Raw genomic sequence first — 21198 nt, 5'->3', positions numbered from 1 at the left:
CAGTGCTCCCTGCAGACAGGAGAAACCTGCACTGGAACATTCATAGCTATGACAAAGCATCCAGATGGATGCCGCAGATAACAGCGGGCCAAACTAACAAAGTATAGAAAATGAGTCGTCCAAAGGGGATTATATATAACAAGTCTTATGTGCCAACAAAGGAGACCTGGTGAAAAGTGAGACTTCAGGGGGGTTAGAATTCAGGGGTCGGGGTTCTTGGAAACTCAATTACAGGCCGTTCCCGCATGTCGTTTCAGGAGATCTCTGGAACTTGTAATGATTTAATAGTGGGGTCGGAGTGGAGGGCTGTGCTAGGCTTCACACGGCCTGGGTTCCAGGGGACTGAGCTGACCCTTCCAGACACCTTACCTTCGAGCTCCAGCCCGCCCGTCTGTCATCCCTCATTCCAGGCAGAGCTCACAGTAAAGCAGGGTAGACTGCGAGTTCATAGGGGGAGCTTGTGCGTAATCACCAATGTCTCTATCCAGTGTGTGTGAGTTGAGTGTGTGTGAGTTGAGATTCCCCTACTGCTTATTCACCAAAACATACTAGTCTGATCACCACCACTAAACTCTGACTGAACCTGTCATAGATGTGCTATTATGCTGCCCTGGACGCTGATGTGCTGAACCGGCACGTCCCTTTCTCAGAGAGGGGCTGTCAGTGAACGATAACTCTCCGGATTGGTGACTGGTACGCTTCTTCCTGACACCCCTGCCTAACTCACACGCTTCACTCTAGCCTGGCCGCTCTAGGTTGACCTCTGACCTAGGGAAGCTAGCAGAGAGGAAGGGACGGCATTACGCTGGGCCTCAATCATACAGCTAGGACTGATGGTGTGGATGTGTGTGTCTGTCTCCCGGTGAAAGACTGGGATGGCCTACTTACGTAGGATGTGACGCTCAACCAGCCCTAACAAAGAGATGGTACATACAGACCTTTTAACCTTTAAACAACCCCAGAGCTTTCTACATCCCACAGAACATTTAAGAAGCCAGAGGGGACAAAAAAAACAACTGAATTGCAATAAACTCCACTGGTGCCTGGTGGCGGAGAGAAGTACAAGAGCACATTGACGAAACAAAATGGCCGAAAGAAGACGTGTTTTTCCAGTAAAAAAAACAAACTTTTATTATTTGTCTAGAGAACAGGCTGTGGTGGGTGGAAGTCAATGGAGGAGTAAAACCAGAGAGATGGGGCGGAGTCAAACAGACCAGGGTTAAGACCAGGCGGGTGAGATGGGGTGGCACCCTCTGTTTCCATAGTTACAAGGCCAAGGCTCCCATTGGGTCCCAGGCAGGAAGGACGATGGGCTCCTTCTGCATTACTTCCAGCACCTCGGGGGCCAGGTACTTCTTGTCCACGACCACTTCGTACACGTATTCAGAGAACCACTCGTCGGTCATGATTAGGTAACCTGCACACACAGATACATTGGGTTAAAGTATAAAGTTAAAGACCTGATGAAGGTGTATTGATAATGTTGGGATAAGATCCATTCAATCAGTGGAGCGTCAAGATCACCTATGAGCTGCTGGAGTTTATTTTTAAAAATCCTTAGTCTTGATTAACACCCGTATCTAAGACCAGGCAGTCTGAAATCCATTAGCTAACAGCTAACACCAGTGACTCACTCTGTACTTCAGTGGACTGCCCGACACTGAAAGCAATGAGTGCGAGTGTTCTGAAGTGTGAGTTCTGATAAGAGGGGCGTCCATCAGCATCCCTGAACTCTGGCCTATTGTTCCACAGGGAGAGGAGGGGGGAAGGATGGACCCCCACCCTGGACCACCCCACCCTGTCTGTCTGTTCCACACAACACCTGGGTTCAAATATGATTTGAAATCTTTCAAATGCATGGCTAGGACTGGTTTGCTTTAGCCTGCATGGAGTGCTAGGTGGGCTGGGTTTACATTTTTGGACATTTATATTGGTTCCATTGCACCAGGTAAGCCAAGCTAAAAGTATTTGAAATTATGTCAAATAGTATTTGAACCCAAGTCTGTCCCACACTTCAGTTGTCAACTCGCACACCCCAGCCCGATAAATCTCCGGATTGCAAGGGAGGGACTGTCCCACACACATCCTTTTATTAATTAACACAGCATTAGGCCACTGTATCTAAAGAATGTCTCGAATGCCACTTCCTCCTGCTCTAATACATTTTCATAACAAGCCCAGAAACACAACCTTCAGTATACATGATCCTAATCACAGACCTTGGCCCTGAGAACACGTACACACACAGGCCACGGCCTCTCTCGCACAGAAAGGGTGACAGAGAGTACATCAAATCATAAAGAACAGCATATAAAACACTTGATATGAAGAGATTAGACCAGTGAGAGCAGGATTTTTAATGACAAAAGGCATTCCTCATACATTGTTCTAATTTATCTACAAGGGCAATTGGCCTGTCTGAACAAACTAACAACCCAGAGTACAGACAGACAGGAACAGATCAAATCTGTCCACATGGTGAGAGGAGGAGACTTGGGATTTGAGCAGGCACGGGCGGGTTCATTTTGGCACGCAACAGAAAACATTTTTATTTTATGTTTTTTTACAAACTTTTCTTATTGGACAAGTCCAGGCAGTACCTCCCTGTTTCAGACGGTTTCCTTCCGTTTGGTGCCTAATGGTCCTGTGGTCATGCAGGACTGTGTAACGGTCAGAGCTGGGCACTAGACCAGGTTGTGACTGTTGTTTGACTTTCATCTCTGGACCCAGGCAGAGTATTCAGAGCGCATCACTCTCTCGCTGAAAAGTTGAGTTGTCGATGACATCACAAGGGCCACGTAAAAACGTGCCTGAGCTCAAAACAACACCCCTGATTCTGTGTGTGTTCAATCTGCGTATTCTTCCTTTCCAGGAAAGACGTGTGTGTGTGTGTGTGTGTGTATGTGTGTCGGGTGGTGGTTTCGTATAGCGTCATTATTTGTCTTACTGGGGACTGCAGATGTGTCCTACGCCGTCTTACAGGGAGAGCTGTGGATGGAGTTTAATTCAGATGAGCTGTCCTGCCGAAGATAGAACAGTACAGCTGAAATGTCGTCAACAACACAGGCCGTTTCCATCGTCTCCTTAGTTCGCGAGAATGAGACAATTATTTTCCAAAACCTATCTGCGATGACATCACCATCCCACATGTAATAGCAGATTGTAATAGCAGATAGAAAGAGTATGTTAACAAGGGGATCGCAATAGCCAGGACAAATGTTGTTTCTCACTATACCAAAGTAGTTGTAAAAGGAGTGGTGCAGAATCCCAGAGGTGCGTTGAAGAGGGCATCCTCTAGCCTATAAACAATCTGTCACAAGGGAATATCAAGTCCGATTGGCCCACATTTCCCATATTTGTATAATACCATGTAAAAATACAAATAGTGCACTCGAAGGCCATCATAACCTATCTTGAGAAAAGCCTTGGTGTTTGAAGGGGTTGGGCAGTTTGTACCAGGCACCACGGTGTTAACCTAATTAGGCAGGATCCTCTTGAGGGAAACAAAATATTACAGGCAAATGGAGGGATGTTAACCCTCGAAACCTTACAAACACACATTCCCCCCCCCCCCCCCCAGCTGTCAAACAAACAGCTCTCTCCACCGCCACCCTCCATATCGTTTGTTTTCAATAACTTTATTAATACATCCGAGGGAAACGAGAGCGGATATGAAGGCTTTCTCCCATCTGCGTGGATGTTTATGGAATGGGATATGCGTGAAATACAGTTGATTTGAAGAGGCTTTGGTGGTAGGACTTTTTTATAGTCTCAATATGCAGATGACATGAAGTCGTTGACCCGAATGTTGTTACTACATAACAGAAACCCGAATAATCTGCACTGGAATGTAGAGGGATGGAGACAGAGAAGAGAGAGTGGGGAGGAGGGAGAGAGAGACGGGGGAGGGGGGATAATTACATATTTTGATTAAAAAGCCATGCAGTCCCAACGTAAGGTGGGTTCAGTATTTGTTTCCTTTCAAATGTTTTAGCGGCGCTTGATGGAAGAAAAATACTATTTGAACCCAGGCCTGTGGTTTGACAGTGTCAGAGTCTTCCACACAGAGGAAGTCTGAAGGTTGAAACAAAATGGCGCACTGCTGTGTTGTGAGAGGGACAAAGGGCCGTTGTCTGAGTAGGGGAAACAGCCCCGTTGATGTGCTTTCTCTCCCTCCTGGGTTCATAGCCTTAAGAGACAAAGCTACGGTAGGGGGCCAGACATGAGAGGATGCCGCAAAACTAACCCCAAACCAAAACCAGCCCTGCACACCAGAAGTCAATTATAAATTCATAACAACGCCAGGCGGGTGGGGAGGGAGCATTTTTTCCCTAATCCTACTTCAAATTCAATCGACCTGACAGGAAATTCAACTGTCCCTGTGATTGTGCACTAAGCCCTGTGGTGTGAGAGAGGGAAGAGAGACGAGGGGTCTGGGCTTTCACATAGCTCGGCTCAGGCGGACCTAGAGGGGCTCTCGTGTTGCGAGAGGCGTCACAAGGCTGCGTGAGAACGGGCCCTCTCCTCCTCTGACCTCTGGCCGACTCAGCGCTCTCACCTTTATTCCCACGGTCGTCCCCCCAGGAGTTCTCCACCCTCCACTTCTCATAACCTCCATCCTTTTCCTCCTGCTAGAGAGAGGGATGAAGAGAGAGAGAGAGGAAGAGAGACAGAAGAGAGAAATCAAAAGGTGTACAATTTTGTACTACCCGATAAGGGGGCGGGATGCACCAAACAAATGGAGAACAAGTCCAAAAGTCTGTTTTCTGCTTTACGCCTGTCATTCATGGAGTACATGGTACATCATGATATATACAGAAGATTATACAATATGTTCATCACTAAGAGAAGAGTGCAGGATCCCCAGTGGGGTGCAGGGCAGGACTGGTAACTCCTATGCTGTGTAGCCTAGGGCCCAAATACTGTCCAGCTGTTCTGAGGGGAAGGAGGAGACAGCTGGGGTCACTTACGGGGGGGGGGGGGGATTTACAGCCATTTTAAATCCTGCAACCGATTCATACGACTGTAAACACAGACTGGATGCCTTTGGTGCAGAGTCACTGGGAAACACTCAAATGCGGTGCATGTGTAGTGTGTGTGCGTGCTACCTTGTCGGTGACAGCGGTGAGGATCATGGCGTGTGTCATGAGGGAGTCTCCGAAGATCAGCCTCTCTGCCTTGGACAGGTTCTTTACGGACACCCCGAACACCAACTCATGGTTGAACCTGAGAGACGGGGAACACGGGGAGAGACAGGATGAGATCACACACACATCTGATTGATAGTGACTTATACATATGATGTTGCTGCAATTATACTGCCCTACCAAGCAAAAAGGCAGTAACTGCTATTTATCTTGGTTTCATAGTAACCTAGTGCAGTTACTGCTAATATGACTCCCATTTTCTCAAAAACAATACGAGGCAGGATTTGTCCACATAATTAGGCATGTATTTACCGTAGCAAAAATGACAAATGAGCAGCTACTGCCTTTTTTGCTTGGTAGGGCAGTATGCTTCTCTCTCATAATACTTACACATTCATGTCATTGATGCCCAGTTTGCCATGGAAATGCTTGCCCACGTCACAACCAAACCACACAGCCTACGAGAGAGAGAAACAGACGTTACAGGCAGTCTCCCTGCATACTCACTCAGTTCTCAAACACAGCCTTCGTCTAACTTCCCAGACACGTTCACACACACACACACACACACCCCACACAGTACCTCTCCCTCTTTGATGGAGTCCGCGGCGGCCTTTTTGAGTAGCTGGATGGGCTGGTTGTTGTACAGAGTGTTTCGTCCTCCCACCATGTTGCCCAGGAACTCAACGCTATACAGCTTCTCATAGGGGTTCTGAGGCCGCGGGTCATTCACCAGACAGACCTGTGGTGGCGGGGGAGCGAGACCAGGGGTCAGACTCAGCTCATCAAGTACCACAGGGAGAGAGGGTATGATCATAGAGAGGTTGCTGTTCCTGGTCTAATAGAGACAAACTGGGCGCCGTGTTTTTCCTGAGTCGGAATAGGTCTCGGAATAATGAATTATGATCAACTCCGGTCTGCATGACACAAAGCCTATATTGATATTTGATTCAAATCAATCAATAAAGTTGACCTTGTCCTGGATGTTGTAGAGGGGCTTGACCAGCTCCTTGTAGAACTGCTGAGGGGACAGGGGGCCCATGCGGTGGAAGTTCTTGTCCTTGTCTCTGTACTCCCAACAAACGGAGTCAGGAGGGCTGCCCAGACACACACTCGCCACCCGGAAGACCTGTACGCAGCACACACACGGGAAAAAAAACTGAAAAACAGACCCGTTTTTTTTTTAAATACTTAGGTTAGTCACGCATTACCACTATAAGACACAGACAGCACATTGATATCCCTCACATAGTCTCGAAAAGCACCATTGTAAAACTCGAACTCGGGGACCAAAAAGAGCTTAACAGTAGTGTGAGGAGGATATCCGCCCTGCCAAAGCCCATTCCCTCTTACTCTGCCTGGCTATAGGGCTCGTTCTTCCTGTCGTTGTGGCTTCTGACTGTGTTCCCCTGGTGTACCTCTGGCCTCCATCAGTCTGTTTTGACAGGGTTCTCAGAATAAGCCTTCCTTAAACTGATACAGCAAATCTCAGGAATGTCCCTCTAAGGAGGACTTTCCATCCTATGTCTATTATCTAACCGGGTGTTCTGGTGGTCTGAGAACCCCCTGCATTTTCTGTCTTTGATAATGCTGCGGCAGGCTGCCGATCACAAACAGGCTTAAAAATAGCACGCTAACTCCCAAACTGGCACGTAGGAAGTCCGACCGCTAGTATACGAGCACACATACACAATACACACAGACACGCACTTCTACATATTTACAAGGACTTCCCATTTGACTCCTACTATTTTCATTTATTTTCAGCAACAAAAAAAGTCCAGACAAATTAAACTCCTCATAGGGTTGAAAATAGAGCTGGGGAATTATTTTTGGCCCCGGAGCTCTTCACCAAAGCAGAGACACTCAGGGGCCGTTGCTGCTGCACTTTTCCACTGTGTCAACTACATTAACTACTAATAGCATTCCTGTGTTCAGGGTGATCGTAGTCAACTATTCCCACACAGGCCCTTGTTGTAAATTAAGAATGTGATATTTGACTGACTCAACTGGTTAAATAAAGGTTAAATAAATAATAATATTTTCAACAAGACAGCACACCAGGTCACATTCCCAGACCCTCACCTTTCCCAACACACAGACAAGACAGCGCCTTGAAGACTCCAGGTTTGTTTTCACTGTCCCGCTGCCCCACGGCGCAGACTAAATGCTAGCGGTGCCCATCCCTGCCCTGAATTTAACCGGCACGGGCCCCAGATGCCCCGAACACGCAAACAGGCCCCTTCACCCCCGTGCCCTCGGCCCCTGTCCCACCTCACATCCCCGTCTCCTCCTCGGCAGGTTAAATAAACGCCCCTGCCCGTCCAAACACAACAGAGCACCCATGTAGACCCGGTGAAACGAGGCTCTTCACAAAACAATGAGCCAGAGCCCCACTTACGTCAGCAGGCTGCAGCAGCACAGCCCTCAGTGAGTCAATATTGAATCACCTGCCTCCAAAACAGACAGACGAAGATGAGCACGAGACACTGGGTGGGCTGGGCACGTCTCCATTAGAATCATGTATATAGCACTACCGCTAAGACTCTGGGTACTGTCTCTTCTATCCTGTACCCGCTAAAATGTTGATTATGATTGGACTTTTTCCATTGTATTCCTTCACGGTGTTCACCCACGGTTCATTTCTCAGCACTAGTACAGTCCTCCTCACTACTAGGCTACCGAATCTCTTACAGATATCCAACCAATCCTGTTGACTCTCTCCCTCTCAGGACACAGAGAGCCATCCATCAGCATGGACAAGCAGAGGCCGATAGGGCCATGTGTGGGGAGCAGACAGCCCACCCTCCCTTCCTGCCACCCTACCCTGGCCCTTCCACTGAGAACAGACACACTGCGTTTAGGATGGAAGGGGGAGAGGGGCGATTTACGACTGCTGGACCATGTTAGACCAGATTCTTCAGAGACTGCTTGCCTTCTTTTTAATGTCTGTGTCACTGTCTGTATATCTTCTGACGTACACTACGTAGCTCCTCTCCCTCCCACTCCAAAACACTGCTTCAGTGGGTGGGCGGAGCTGGTGAATGAACGCAAAACACAACAGAAAGAATCCCACGCCTGCAGCCTGTCGGGGACTGGTTGCTGCGGGTTTGTAAGCCGTTTGGTTTCTGAGCGCAGACGGGCGTCTTCAAGGCCACCCGTCTTCTGATTTTCTGCTCGGCCAGGGTTGAATTAGGGCATTAGATGAGATGGCGGCTGGGATCCCCTGTTATTGACAGGAAACCGGAGTGACCCGTGTTTGTAGCGGGAAATTGCACCGCCTGCACCAGAGGACATTAATAACCTGGGATAAACATTAAAACACACTTTGTAATAAGAAAGTGTCCGTCTTCGTAAAGGCCAAACCAGACAGTATCCACGGGACTGATTAACAGTAGTCTAAGACCTGGCTCGTTTCTTATTAGACAAGTTTAAGGTAGAAGATATTCCACTTCCTGCCCGTTTTTATCCGTTTGGTGCCTAATGAACAAGACCCTGTACTTATAATCTACAGAAAAGCCCTGCAAACCCATTTAATTTGAACATTCTCAGCAATTAATAGATTTTGGAAGATCTTCTAGATCCACAACCCCCCCAGCAGTCTGTGGGACAACGCAGATCATATTCTTGTGTCATGTGACATGGATGAAGCCCAGGTGTCGGTAATAAGGCCTGTAAATGGCCGGCGAGGCATCCGGCGAGGCTGCGTGTCTCATCGGATCATGCTAGCCTTTGAGCGTACCTATGTAGCATGTGTTTGCATGCTTGGTAGTAAACACTGGAGCACCTGCAGCACGACAGCCAGTTAGCATCAATGCTAAAGCAACACACTCGCTCCATCCTTTCCTCCTCGGCTCACGCATGCCTGTTTGCTTGTTGATTTACCTCCCGTTGCCCAAACAGAGGGAAATCAGCTCGTTAGGAGAGAAATAAACAAACAAAACAACAGCACGCCACACTAAAACACCTTGTGCTGGTAACTGTGAAGGGCGGAACCTGCCAAGGCCAGTACTCACACAAAGCGTCTCAGAGCAGGAGTGCTGATCTAAGATCAGTTTTTTTTTCTCCGAATCACAATGAATAAAAAGGATGGACCTGATCCTGGATCAGCTCTCCAACTCACGCACGCTTTGTGACTACGGGCCGGCTGCTTTCGAGTCAAAGCCCTGGGACACAGAGCCTAGATGAAACTGTAATGCAAGTGACCCGTTCGAGAGAGCAGCTGGGGTAGAAGAATCAGACTGGGGTTGATTGAGACTTTCTGGCCTTGTAAACAGAAAACACATGGGGTCATTACAGATTGTAACAATGTTGTTAAATTAAGAAATATGAGTTTATGAAGTGTGGCAGGCAGCTTTTCAGCGCTGGCAAACGAGCCCACACAATAACAAACCCACCCACAGCGACCTGCTGCTTCAGCCAACGCTGAGCCAACACACTTGGCTACGTCCCAAATGGGAACCTATTCCCTTTATAGTGCACTACTTCTGACCAGAGCCCTCTGTCCTGGTCAACAGTAGTGGACTACATAGGGAATAGGTTCCCATTTGGGACGTACGTAGCCACTCTAAAATGTATCATGTCACTCAACTCACTGTCCAATCAATTACTCCTTACAATCTACAAACACAGCACTCATATTGAACACAGTCACATGTGCCTGAAGGAGAATTTCTATTCAGAATGTCCGACGCCCAGATAGCCACGTTCTATACAGTAGAAGCAGCATAGGACTGTTTACGATTCCGTCTGCATGACGCAGTGCCACATGTACTGGACCGAATGAGCAGAGGACGTGAGGAACGTGTGTGTGTGTGTGTGTAACAAAGTACGTGTGGTCGTGTTCTAGCAGTCGGAGGTGGTTTACATGTGTACGTGTGTGTGAACTTGTAACCGTCTCCCTGTGTTGTGCTCTCCTGCACGCCTGTGACAAGTGTACATATGCCTGTGCTTCTGCAGAGAACAGGACATTAAAAGGGAGGCCACGGGTCTTTGAAGCTGGCGTGTAGCATGTTGGTGCAGCCTTGCCTCTCTGGTTCTCAGGCCTGTCATGTGGAGCCTGGACGGGCGAGAGTGATGGTCTCCAGCCCAGGGTGCGTGTACAATCTCAGACCCTCCCCACCTAAAGTAGGCCTGACATCCCCTGGCTTAATGAGGGCCGGGTCTGGGGGCTTTGATCAGCTCACACACACACACACACACACACACACACACTAACCTTAAATGTAACCACAGACACACAACACTTCTGAATATACACACGCACCACTTCTAAGCATACATAGAAACACACATGTGCAAGTACACACCAACACACAAAAACCCACAACCTCTCATACTTGGTGTTTACATGGTTTGTGTGTGCAGTCGTATGAACACAGAACACTGCAATGTGTGACAGTTCCATAGAAGGCACATGCAACACTCCGAAAAGGACTGCAATACTCTGTAATTGAACATGACATGTTTTAAATGACCCGGGCTGCGTCTCAAATGTCACCCTCTTCCCTAAATAGTGCACTATGAAGGGAATAGGGAGCTATTTGGGACGCAAGCCTACTGTGTCAACACAACATGCTGAGTGACGAGCACACAGAGACGTTAATTAATGAAAAAGAACTGATCACAGCCGACAGAGTGTATTCCAGCCTAATTAATGATGGCTAATTTGTTGGCTCGCTAGCTAGTAGCTAATCTAAATCACGGCACAACAGTGATGTTTCACTTGTCGCAAAAGATGCCAAGCATAAATAGATGCCCGGAAGCGCAGTCAACGCGCCCTCCTCTGTACGGACGCCCACGGGACGAGGCACTGGTTACCCCTCACCCTCCCGGGTCAACATCCCCCCTTTCTCTCTGTCTTCACACCCCCCCTGGCTGTCAGAGCTGCGTTACACTAAACAAACTACTACCAGGTGGACAAACACTTTAACAAAAAAAACAACACATCTTGGTCATAGAAGAACTGCAACGATGGAGAGCTGGAAGTGTTGCACAATCAGAACGGACTGTAGCTAGCGGACTGTAGCCTGCGTACTGTAGCTAGCGGACTGTAGCTAGCGGACTGTAGCTAGCGTAGGGCATCCAGAGCGGTAAGGGAGGTAGACACAGAATCTATTTAAACAAGCAGTCAGGGGCATGCAAACAAAACCACTCCACACAAAAGCTACATCCTTTATGTAATGTTCTCTCTTTGGCTGTGTGATATTGACTGACTGGCCACACGCTCGCACACACACACGCTCGCACACACACGCTCGCACACACACGTTAGCACACACACACACGCTCGCACGCACACGCACGCTCGCACACACACGCTCACACACACACGCTCACACACACACACGCTCACACACACACACGCTCACACACACGCTCCTCTGTCTTAAGTGGTGCTGGGAATGTTGAGACATGACTTTCTCTCACAGTGAAATTGCCTTACGCCATTTAATGTCAGGAGCGTTGTGATAAAGATCTTGTTTACGGAACATTCTGCCACCAGGTCCGTGAGGCGTGTGTGAGTGCACGTGGACACACACGCACGTGGACACACACACACACACACACACTCTCTCTTTGCTGCCAGAAATATAGAATCACAAGCCGTCACCAGTGGATTATAAACAGTACAGACACTATCACTACAGCCATTGTTGCTAAATGTGTAAGAGTTGGGTTACGCAATGTTATCCAGCGCTGGGAGGGGCTTGTGATTATAGTCCTAATTCATTACTACCGATAAAGCAGTTTAACAAAAGAAACAGTCATCGCTATTTGGACATTTATAGCAGTTCCATTTCTAAGCCTACTTATGTCATCCTGATTGGAGGTAGAAAACTAATTAGGGGAAATATAGCTACAACCAATTCCAACAGCGGTGGTATGTAACTATCAGGCTTAGATATCAATCTGAACAGAGGAGGGTCGACCCAACTGTCTGACAGTCCCCCTTTAGACTTGATCGAGGAATCAGTGGTGTGCTGAAAGTCAATACAATATCAAGTCAACGGTATTAGATTGGGTAGTGTACTATTTACACACACACACACACACACACACACACACACACACACACACACACACACACACACACCTTTTGAATCAACCTGTAGCCCTCGGTGTGCTGCTACAACAGGCGACAGATAGACTTGAATGGCCAAGATTTGAATTGAATGGCCAAAATCTAATCTGAAAACAAATATTGCCTAATAATAACTGGAGCTGTAATGGTTATTGTCCTTGCCTACCCAGTACCTGCCGTGTTAAATACATACAGGCGTGTTACAGCATGTGACCTATTTCCTCCCTGGATGGAGCACAGATCTATGTGCTGTTACACAGCCCCCCCTGGAGAAAATTATGCAGTCCTACAACATTATTGAAGTACTGAGGAAAACAGTGTGTGTCTCTTTCCCTAACATGCGCTTACCTCCTCAATCATGGTGTCCATGGCGTCAGACAGCTCGGCTTTAGTGGAATCACTGGCCACCATGTTCCGCAGTCTTAGACAGTACTCTCTCAGCTGAAAGCCAGGGAACATTGGCATGACATACTGCACAGCGAACTTCATTACCTCGTGACATTGCGGCGCATGTCGGGTTAGGGTTAGTTATCTGGGGCTTCTATAAGAAAACAGACGACACCTAAATAAAAGGTGGATTCCGCGCTCTTTCCGTGGTGTTTCAGTAGAGTGTATATGCTCGCACTGTCTTGGTATGAAACAGGAGGACTTGGTTTCGGTGTTGTATTACCACACAAGACATCTTTATGAATCAGAATGTTGTAAAAATGTGAGTAAACCTACCTTGTGATTGAGGATGTCATTCATTCTCCGCGAGGCCTCGGAGCTGTGAGACTCTGGGAAGCATTTCTTTGGGATAACTCCGTACTTTTCTGATGATCAGGGAAAGGTAATAGATAAATATATATACACACACACACCATTTAGCGGATGTTTTTATCCAAAAAGCGACTTACAGTCATGCGTATATACATTTTACATATGGGAGGCCCCAGCGGGAATCGCACCCACGACCCTGGAGTTCCAAGCGCCATGCTCTACCAACTGAGCCACAGAGGACCACAACGTTAAAGCTTTGCCCATTGGCTCTGGTCAAAAGTAATGCACTATATAGGGAAGATGATGCTAGTTGGGACGCAGACTTGATCTGAACCACAAACCTGACTCATTAAAACAGTGGAAGGGGAAGAGCAAGCACATTACATAAAGTGGCACATATAGCATGCAATTACATAGAATGTCTAATTACAGAGAATTACACAGTTACATAGAATGTCTAATTACAGAGAATTACACAGTTACATAGAATGTCTATTTACAAAGAACTACACAGCAACTACAACATTAGTAATTCACTTGAAACAGAATCTAGACAGTTCCAGTATAAATTATAAAAGTTACAGTCTAGTTATACTGTGAGTCCTAAATGGCACCCTATTCCCTATGTATGACCCCTGGTCAGACGTAGTACCTGATATAGGGAATAAGGTGCCATTCAGGACTCACAGTATAACTAGACTGTAACTACTCGGCGGTGGCTGTTTTACTGCAGAAAATAAGCAACATTTATACTGGAACTGTCATAATGACATAGCATAATGCAAGTGTTGCAGCAACACTCCCCCGATCGGAAAACAACAGGTGTGAACTGACCAATGAGGTTGACCAGCATATCCCACTGGCCGCCGTCGTTGGTGGGATTGGAGAGCAGGAACTGGACCAGTCTGCCATCCACAGGCTCCTTCCTCTGGGCTGTCTCCACACAGGCCTGCAGGAAGTAGTAGCACCGCTCCACCTGAAGGGAGGGGAGAAAAGGGAAATGATGGGGGGGGGGTCATGGTGACGTCCAATCAGTACAATATTGTCCAGTGTACAGAGCGCCACACACAAAGGGGGTTTAAGTCAGACAATGAGTCTAATAGTACTAGAAATACACACCGACAAACACACCAACACCGTTTACACCCTACCGCTGAAATGTAAACAAACACTGTATATTCCAGCGACTGTTGCTAAAAGTCGCCCAAATTAATACATGTGATTTGAATAAGACGAACAAATGTGGTCTTACCTTGTCCCAGAAGAAGAGGTAGGACTGACTGAACTCAAACTCTTCGATGTTGAACTTTTTCATGAAGGGAAGGCGCATGACGTTGAGGCACGAGAAGATCCAGCATCTCCCTGAAACACACAAATCAGCACAGATGACTATGGAACCGTGTATATGGGAGCAACTGTTAAGACATACGTGTGCTTCAATGGTTGCTTGCCAGATGGCTCCCTATCCCTTATACATAGACACGTAGTTAGGCCTCTCTGTGGTTTTGTCATTACAGAAAACCATATAAAATGATGCATCAACAACAAAAAACGCAGCAATGAGACCAGTGTGTTTGGGGACGGCCAGGTTGTCAGTCAGAAAAGTTGGGGAGGTAGGCTAATCAACTTCTGAGACAATGTATCCATCTTCAACCATTCAAAAAAAAGGAAGAACAATGCTTCGCCGACCTCCCGTCTCCCCACTCCACAGTTGAGTCCCAAATGGTACCTTATTCCTTATACGGTGCACTAGCCTATATAGTGGCGTCAGGCTAATGTAGTGCACCATGTAGGAAATAGACTGCCACATGTCTGCTCAGGTGCCGAGGCCTATTCAGTTCATTTTAGTTTGGAAGAAGCATCTAACACTACTGTGCAGTCTTTGTACATGGCCAGGCCTCTGAAGTAGTAGTAGATGCAGATGCTGGGTGTCAAATATATTGGCACCCTTTATTTCAATTTCTTCAACCAAAACAATGTGGAAATTGTGTTTATGCGTGTATTTGTTTGATTTACAGCTGCAAAGGACTTTCAAAAAATATATGTATTCTCTCAAAAATGGCCTGGACTAAATAATCTGTAATTTAGGTGGCTACAGGGTAAAAAAAAAAAAAAAGCCAGTCAACCAGTTTGAAAAGAAAAAACAGAACATTCTGTTCCATTGTAAAATATATTTGACCATATCTGTAAGTGTACCTGAGTTTTTCTGATTGGTGATAGGCTTGCCCTCTGTGGGGATGGAGTGCTGGAATATGTGCACGGTGTCCTGGACCGTCTGCCTGTGCAGACACACCTCCAGCGGGTCGATGCACGTGGACACATTCTGGGCCAGCAGGTACCTGGGCTCCGCCCGCAAACGCTTTACAAAGGAGGCAATCTTCTCCTGACTCAGACCTGAGGAGGACAAGCGAGAGGTCGTAATTCTTAAGGAGACAGGGTTAGCCTGGTTACCGGTCGGCTTATGCTCTCTTGCCAACTTCAGCATGGAATTATCATGCCAGACATTGTTTGGCGTGACAAGGAGTTGGCAACAGAGCAGAAACAGATCTGGGACCAGGCTAGGACAGGGTTTATTAGGAATGGAAACAGTCTGGATGAAACAAAGTGGTAAAGAGCTGTAATATAGGGAGGGTGTTATTTGTGTTTGACCAGGCAAAAAGACAATGGGTTCCTAAATGTAGCGGGAAAGGACTAATAAAGTTGTACTGTATTGAATTGTCAACAAAGTGGCAAAAGGATCTTTCAAATAATGCCTTGCCCCGCCCTCGTCCACTCCACACCAGACAAGGTGGTACAAAACAGTTCGGTATCAAAGTTCGGTATGCCCGAGCTCACAAAACTGTTCTCATCCTATGTTCACAGGAATTATCCATATACAGTGCCTTCAGAAAGTATTCATACCCCTTGACTTATTCCACATTTTGTTGTGTTACGGTCTGATTTCAAAATGGATTAGATAAATGTTTTTCCCTCACACATCTACACACAATACATCATGATGACAAAGTAAAAACATGTTTTTAGAAATGTTTGCATACGTATTGAAAATGAAATAAGTACTCCCACCCCTGAGTCAATACTTAGTAGAAGCACCTTAGGCAGCAATTACAGTTTAGTGTCTTTCTGGGAAGTCTCTAAGAGCTTTCCAGACGTGGATTGTACAACATTTGCCCAGAATCGTTTTCAAACTTCTTCCAAATTGGTTGTTGATCATTGCTTGACAAGATCTGAAGATGATTGTCTTAGATTTTCAAGTAGATGTCAAACTGTAACTCGGCCACTCGGGAACATTCAATGTGTTTGGGCTGACCCCATTTAGTCAACTGATCAATTCTTCGGCCGATAAGCCGTTAGTCGCTCGAGACTTCTTTAGTCGAGCAGTAGCAAAAACAAAATCATAGTGTACCTGTCTGATTCGCACCTGTCTGAGTGGACTGAAACATTGTGGAGGCCGTGGGGATGACAAAATCCATCACTCTAAGACATGTGCTACTGAAATTGTACATGGTAATATTACGTAAGAACAAGTGTGGGAACACTAATAATAAAGTATAGTTAGTTAATAACAAAATGCGCTTTCTCCCGCGATGGATAGCGGCCGCTGTCCTCGGTCCTGAACCATCAGTGAGCTGTTGAATCGGCTCCTTTTCCTAGACCATGTTGCCATGTGCATAACAATACGGCAAAGGCAACAGCGGAGTCAGGAGGCGAGAAAACAGCCCTTGCCTTAACTGTCTAAGAAAAGTGAAGAGAGAAACCCAAACTGAATTGTCTATAATCAACAGCCTAACTATTAAATGTGTCTGGCTTAATAAATCATCCATAAATAAAGTATATGGAAAAATACACGTGTTAAAATTTCGACCAAATGATTGGTTGAAAGAACAGACGACTCTTGGTCGACCAAGCCCTACTATGTTCTTGGTAAGCAACTCCAGTGTAGATTTGGCCATATGTTTTAGGTTATTGTCAAAAAAGCAGACTGAACCTGGTTTTCCTCTAGGATTTTGCCTGTGCTTAGGTCTATTCCATTTATTTTTTATCCTGAAAATCTCCCCACTCCTTAACAATTACAAGCATACAGATAACATGTTACAGCCACTACCATGCCTGAAAATATGGAGAGTGGTACTCAGTAATATATTGTATTGGATTTACCCCAAACATAACATTCCGTAGTCAGGAAAAAAAGTTAATCGCTTTGTCACATTTTTCGAAGTATTACTTTAGTGCCTTGTTACAAACAGGATGCATGTCCTGGAATATTTTTATTCTATGCAGGCTTCCTTCTTTTCACTCAATTAGGTTAGTATTGTGGAGTAACTACAATGTTGTTAATCCATCCTCAGTTTTCTCCTATCACAGCCATTAAAATGGGGCGGCAGGGTAGTCTAGTAGTTAGAGCGTTGGACTAGTAACCAAAAGGTTGCAAGTTCAAATCCCCGAGCTGACATAGCAGTGCTATCATTCTGACGTTCTGCCTCAATTAACCCACTGTTCCTAGGCTGTCGTTGAAAATAAGAATTTGTTCTTAACTGTCTTGCCTAGTTAAATAAAAGGTTAAAAAAAGCTTAAAAAATGAAAAACTCTGTAACTCTTTTAAAGTCACCATTGGCCCCATGGTGAAATCCCTGAATGGTTTCCTTCCTCTCCGGCAACTGAATTGGGAAGGACACCTGTATCTTTGGATTGACTGGGTGTATTGAGTGTAATTAATAACTTCACCATACTCAAAAGGGATATTCAATGTTGTTGTTTTTTACCCATCTATCAATAGGTTCCCTTCTTTGTAAGGCATTGGAAAACCTCACTGGTCTTTGTGGTTGAATCTGTTTGAAATTCGTTGATCGGCTGAGGGACCTTATAGTTATAGTTAATTGTATGTGTGTGGTACAGAGATGAGGTAGTCATGAAAAAAAATCTAACACAAATATTGCAGAGCGCATGCACCTTATTATGCAACTTTTTTACTCCTGAACTTATTTAGGCTTGCCATAACAAATAAATATCGCAAAATAAATATCAGCCTGCGCAGAGAAGCACGAGATTGGACTTCTCAACTTTCTAGAGTTTTCCCTGTCAGTTAACATTATGAACATTTCCCTTTACATTTCCCTTTACTGAATCAATGCAATATTAGCCACTTTCAATACAACATACAGAAACAAAATGAACTATGCAAGAGATTTTGTTGTAGGCAGAACACATCTCAGTATTGTATTGACAGGTACGACTCAGGCCCGCTCTCTACACAGACCGGTGCGCCATAACCAATCAGAGCTGCAGTAGGACTATATGGAAATCGACCATTGCCATATATGGATATGTGCCATTCACTTTGAACTGGACTGTGTTTACAGCATGAGCTGTCATGAGAAGATGTGCTTGTTGAGATCAAAGTGAAAGATAAATGTAGCCACGTGTGCACATTTGTTCATATCCTTTGCTAGTTTGTGAGTTATTAGCCCAGGTATCGATAATTTTTAGTCAGCAATGGGGAAGTGATTGCCTCCTACAAGAGCACAAAACACGTGCAATTCTTACCACCTTTGAAAAGTGAGTCAAGAGCTTTTTTTGTCTTAAAAGGGGCAGTGTTGTATTTTGAGATATGCTTGAATAGGCTAAGGAGCCAATAGGTAGCATAATTTGCCTGATTCTCTGTAATAATGGTATGGGAATAATGCTACATTTATTTTTGTAAAGTAGTTTCTTGCATCAAACACCTACTTGTCTGAAGGACAACTGAATAAACACGTTAATGTCAAGCCCTGTATGTTTTTTTTTCAAAAGCCTCATGGAATGTAGGCCTACATTGAACACCACACATTGGCTGCAACTGTAGACTGAATAATAGCTCTGCTATATTTCCATGATAAAATGTTAGGGATGCATTTTCTCCTTTGTTTTTGATGGTAGGCCACTCTGGTAGATCTACATTATGATCAAATAGCCACAGTAGCCTACTTGGCCCCGGTTAAAACTGGTACAAGCAGGTACAGCCTCAGTGTTCACAGTAAACACGTGCAGGAAGTTGCACCAGATTTTCACAATGTTCAAGTTTGCACTCAGCAGGCCTGAAATTTGCTCAGTGCCTAAAAATGTAGGGAACATCGGTGTAGGCTAGTGACAAAATAATAATCTATTTAACCCACTTTAAATTCAGACTAACAACAAAATGTGGAAAAGGTCAAGGGGTGTGAATACTTTTTGAAGGCACTGTACTATATATGTGAAACTAGAACTCTGTAGTAGTGGTACACTGACAAAATAATACTGGTGTGTCATTCCATCAAATACTGAACAGCAATTAAAAACGGAGAAGACCATTGCTTAATCATGCATACTGCATGACTCAAGCCCTATTGCTTCTGGTCCTTTAGGCTATTTTCCATGACAGAAAAGTTTAAATATACTGGCCATTCCTGGGGTGTATTCACTAGTCCACACCGTAGTAAAGAATAGCAAACATTGTGCAACAGAAAATATTTTAAAACAAAAATGTGTTATTATTTTTGACAAATTGAGGTAGATCCCTCCCTGTTTCCTACAGGGATTGACAAACTCACATGCCTCAATATTCCAACTTTACCACTCAAGTTGGAGAAGTCATACCTAATTTCCTGCTGTCAGCTTGCTACAGTAAATGGATAATAGAGACCCTATTATGAAGACACTGATTGAATCAGTGTACATAACCAAGAGGGGTGTGTCGCCATACAAACGCAGGGATAGGCTGATAGCCCATTCCAACGCAGCCTCCACATAATGGAAAAGCTTGAATGGGAATGACTGTCAGTGTCACTTTAGTTTTGTATGGAAAGGTGCCACACTGGTGTCTAGCGTGACTTGCAACTTTACATAGGAGTTGTTATATAGCTTTTATGACTGACTTAGCATCCTTTCTAGTCTTTGGGTGCAAGTCTTTCAGAGATCAACAAGGTACCAAATCACAAGATCAAAGTCTATCGCTATAAACCCATTGTCATATAGTGTCAAACATCCTTCCCAATCTGGTAGCCTAATGTTTAACGGTGCCAGGGAGGGCATCAGCTTTGCACAAATCAAAGTATTGGGTTGGTCGTACACTGCCTGCTTGTTGACAAACACTGCTTCCCACTTTATTAAAGGGAAGGCAGGAAGGCTAGCCATTAAGAGTTTAAGGTCGCTGGTTCAAATCCCGAGGCGGTAAGGTGGAAAAGCTTCCATTATGTCATTGAGCAAGGCAGTTAAGCCCCAGCAACAACTGGTCCCCAGGCGCCGATGACGTGGACGTCGATTAAGTCAGCTCCCCGCACCTCTCTGATTCAGAGGGTTTGGGTTAAATCCCCTATCGGTTTTCCTTTATTGACTAGCACTGGATAATGCTCTCCTAAAATGTTGGTTAGAAAGAAGGCAGCTCAACTTGCTTGCTATGTTAACTGACTGACGGGCTAGCTAACACAGTTAGCTGCCAAGCCGATAGTTGGCTAACGTTACATAGTTAGCGAACGTTAGCTAGCTAACTAGTTACTAGTAACCATAAACTTTTCTGGCATTGATAGCTGGGAAGACGTTGGGTGGCTGTGCTGATGTTGGTCGGCTAACGTTAGCAAGCTAGCTAACAATATCTGTCATGTCATTAGCAAAGTGAAAATACACATAAGCAACTGGCTGGTTAGCTAAGCTATGTTACCTAACTTAGCTAACTGGCTAGCTAATGGTCTATCTGAAAAGTGATATAAAGCTAGCTAGCTAGTCGGCTAACGTTAGCTAGCTTGCTAGACACTAGCCGGGAACGCAAATTAACCTCACATGCTGGCTATACAAGTGACAATGAATGAAATAAGAGAAAGTAACACATTACATACCAGTCTCCATGTTTACGAAGAGGGTTAGGAAGTGTTTCTAAATGTCTTTAAAAGTCACCGGCTCTTTGTTTATCTCATTCGCCGACAGTCAGTCCGATCAGAGTTCCGACCGGAAACAGGAAACATAATTGTTACAATGTAACCCCAAGTCCCACCAGTGTCTGTCCTAGCTGTGGAGTTACATCATATACCAATTGAATGTATTATTTTGATAGGTTTATAATCCTGATTTTAAAGGAGTTATTCATTAAATGAAATTAAATTGAGTTTCAGTCAAAACTGTTTAGGATTTGATTAATATTAAAAGACTATGGCAATTGAATGGACTGATTAGTTTTGTCACTAATAGTTCCTCTAAAAT

At 45.3% G+C, this 21198-nt stretch overlaps 1 protein-coding gene across 2 annotated transcripts; it reads right to left on the bottom strand.

Moving 5' to 3' along the window:
- Positions 1-1104: 1104 nt before the first annotated feature.
- Positions 1105-20987, bottom strand: LOC139385846 (bleomycin hydrolase-like). Of its 2 annotated transcripts, none has more exons than XM_071131102.1 (12): positions 20838-20987; positions 15187-15384; positions 14243-14352; positions 13825-13966; positions 12955-13043; positions 12580-12672; positions 6121-6276; positions 5731-5889; positions 5538-5605; positions 5109-5226; positions 4559-4631; positions 1105-1417 (listed from the first exon to the last, which is right to left on the bottom strand). In XM_071131102.1, exons 1-12 carry the CDS (start codon positions 20845-20847, stop codon positions 1266-1268), a joined length of 1368 nt encoding a protein of 455 aa, XP_070987203.1. In that variant the 5' UTR covers positions 20848-20987; the 3' UTR covers positions 1105-1265. The 2 variants fall into 2 exon arrangements, with proteins under 2 accessions (XP_070987203.1, XP_070987204.1); XM_071131103.1 differs by having other exon boundaries at positions 4559-4628.
- Positions 20988-21198: the final 211 nt, after the last annotated feature.

The sequence above is a fragment of the Oncorhynchus clarkii genome, chromosome 27 (assembly GCF_045791955.1).
Source record: "Oncorhynchus clarkii lewisi isolate Uvic-CL-2024 chromosome 27, UVic_Ocla_1.0, whole genome shotgun sequence".
Classification (NCBI taxonomy): domain Eukaryota; kingdom Metazoa; phylum Chordata; class Actinopteri; order Salmoniformes; family Salmonidae; genus Oncorhynchus; species Oncorhynchus clarkii.
Note: the sequence above shows the minus strand (reverse complement) of the source record. Positions and strands in the feature narration are given on the sequence as shown.

Excerpts from the sequence above, each read along its gene's own strand:
- LOC139385846 (XM_071131102.1), bottom strand. Across the intron at positions 14,353-15,186 it reads CACCAATCAGAAAAACTCAG|GGAGATGCTGGATCTTCTCG; the intron begins GTACACTTACAG and ends TGTGTGTTTCAG. Across the intron at positions 5,606-5,730 it reads ACTCCATCAAAGAGGGAGAG|GCTGTGTGGTTTGGTTGTGA; the intron begins GTACTGTGTGGG and ends TCTCTCTCGTAG.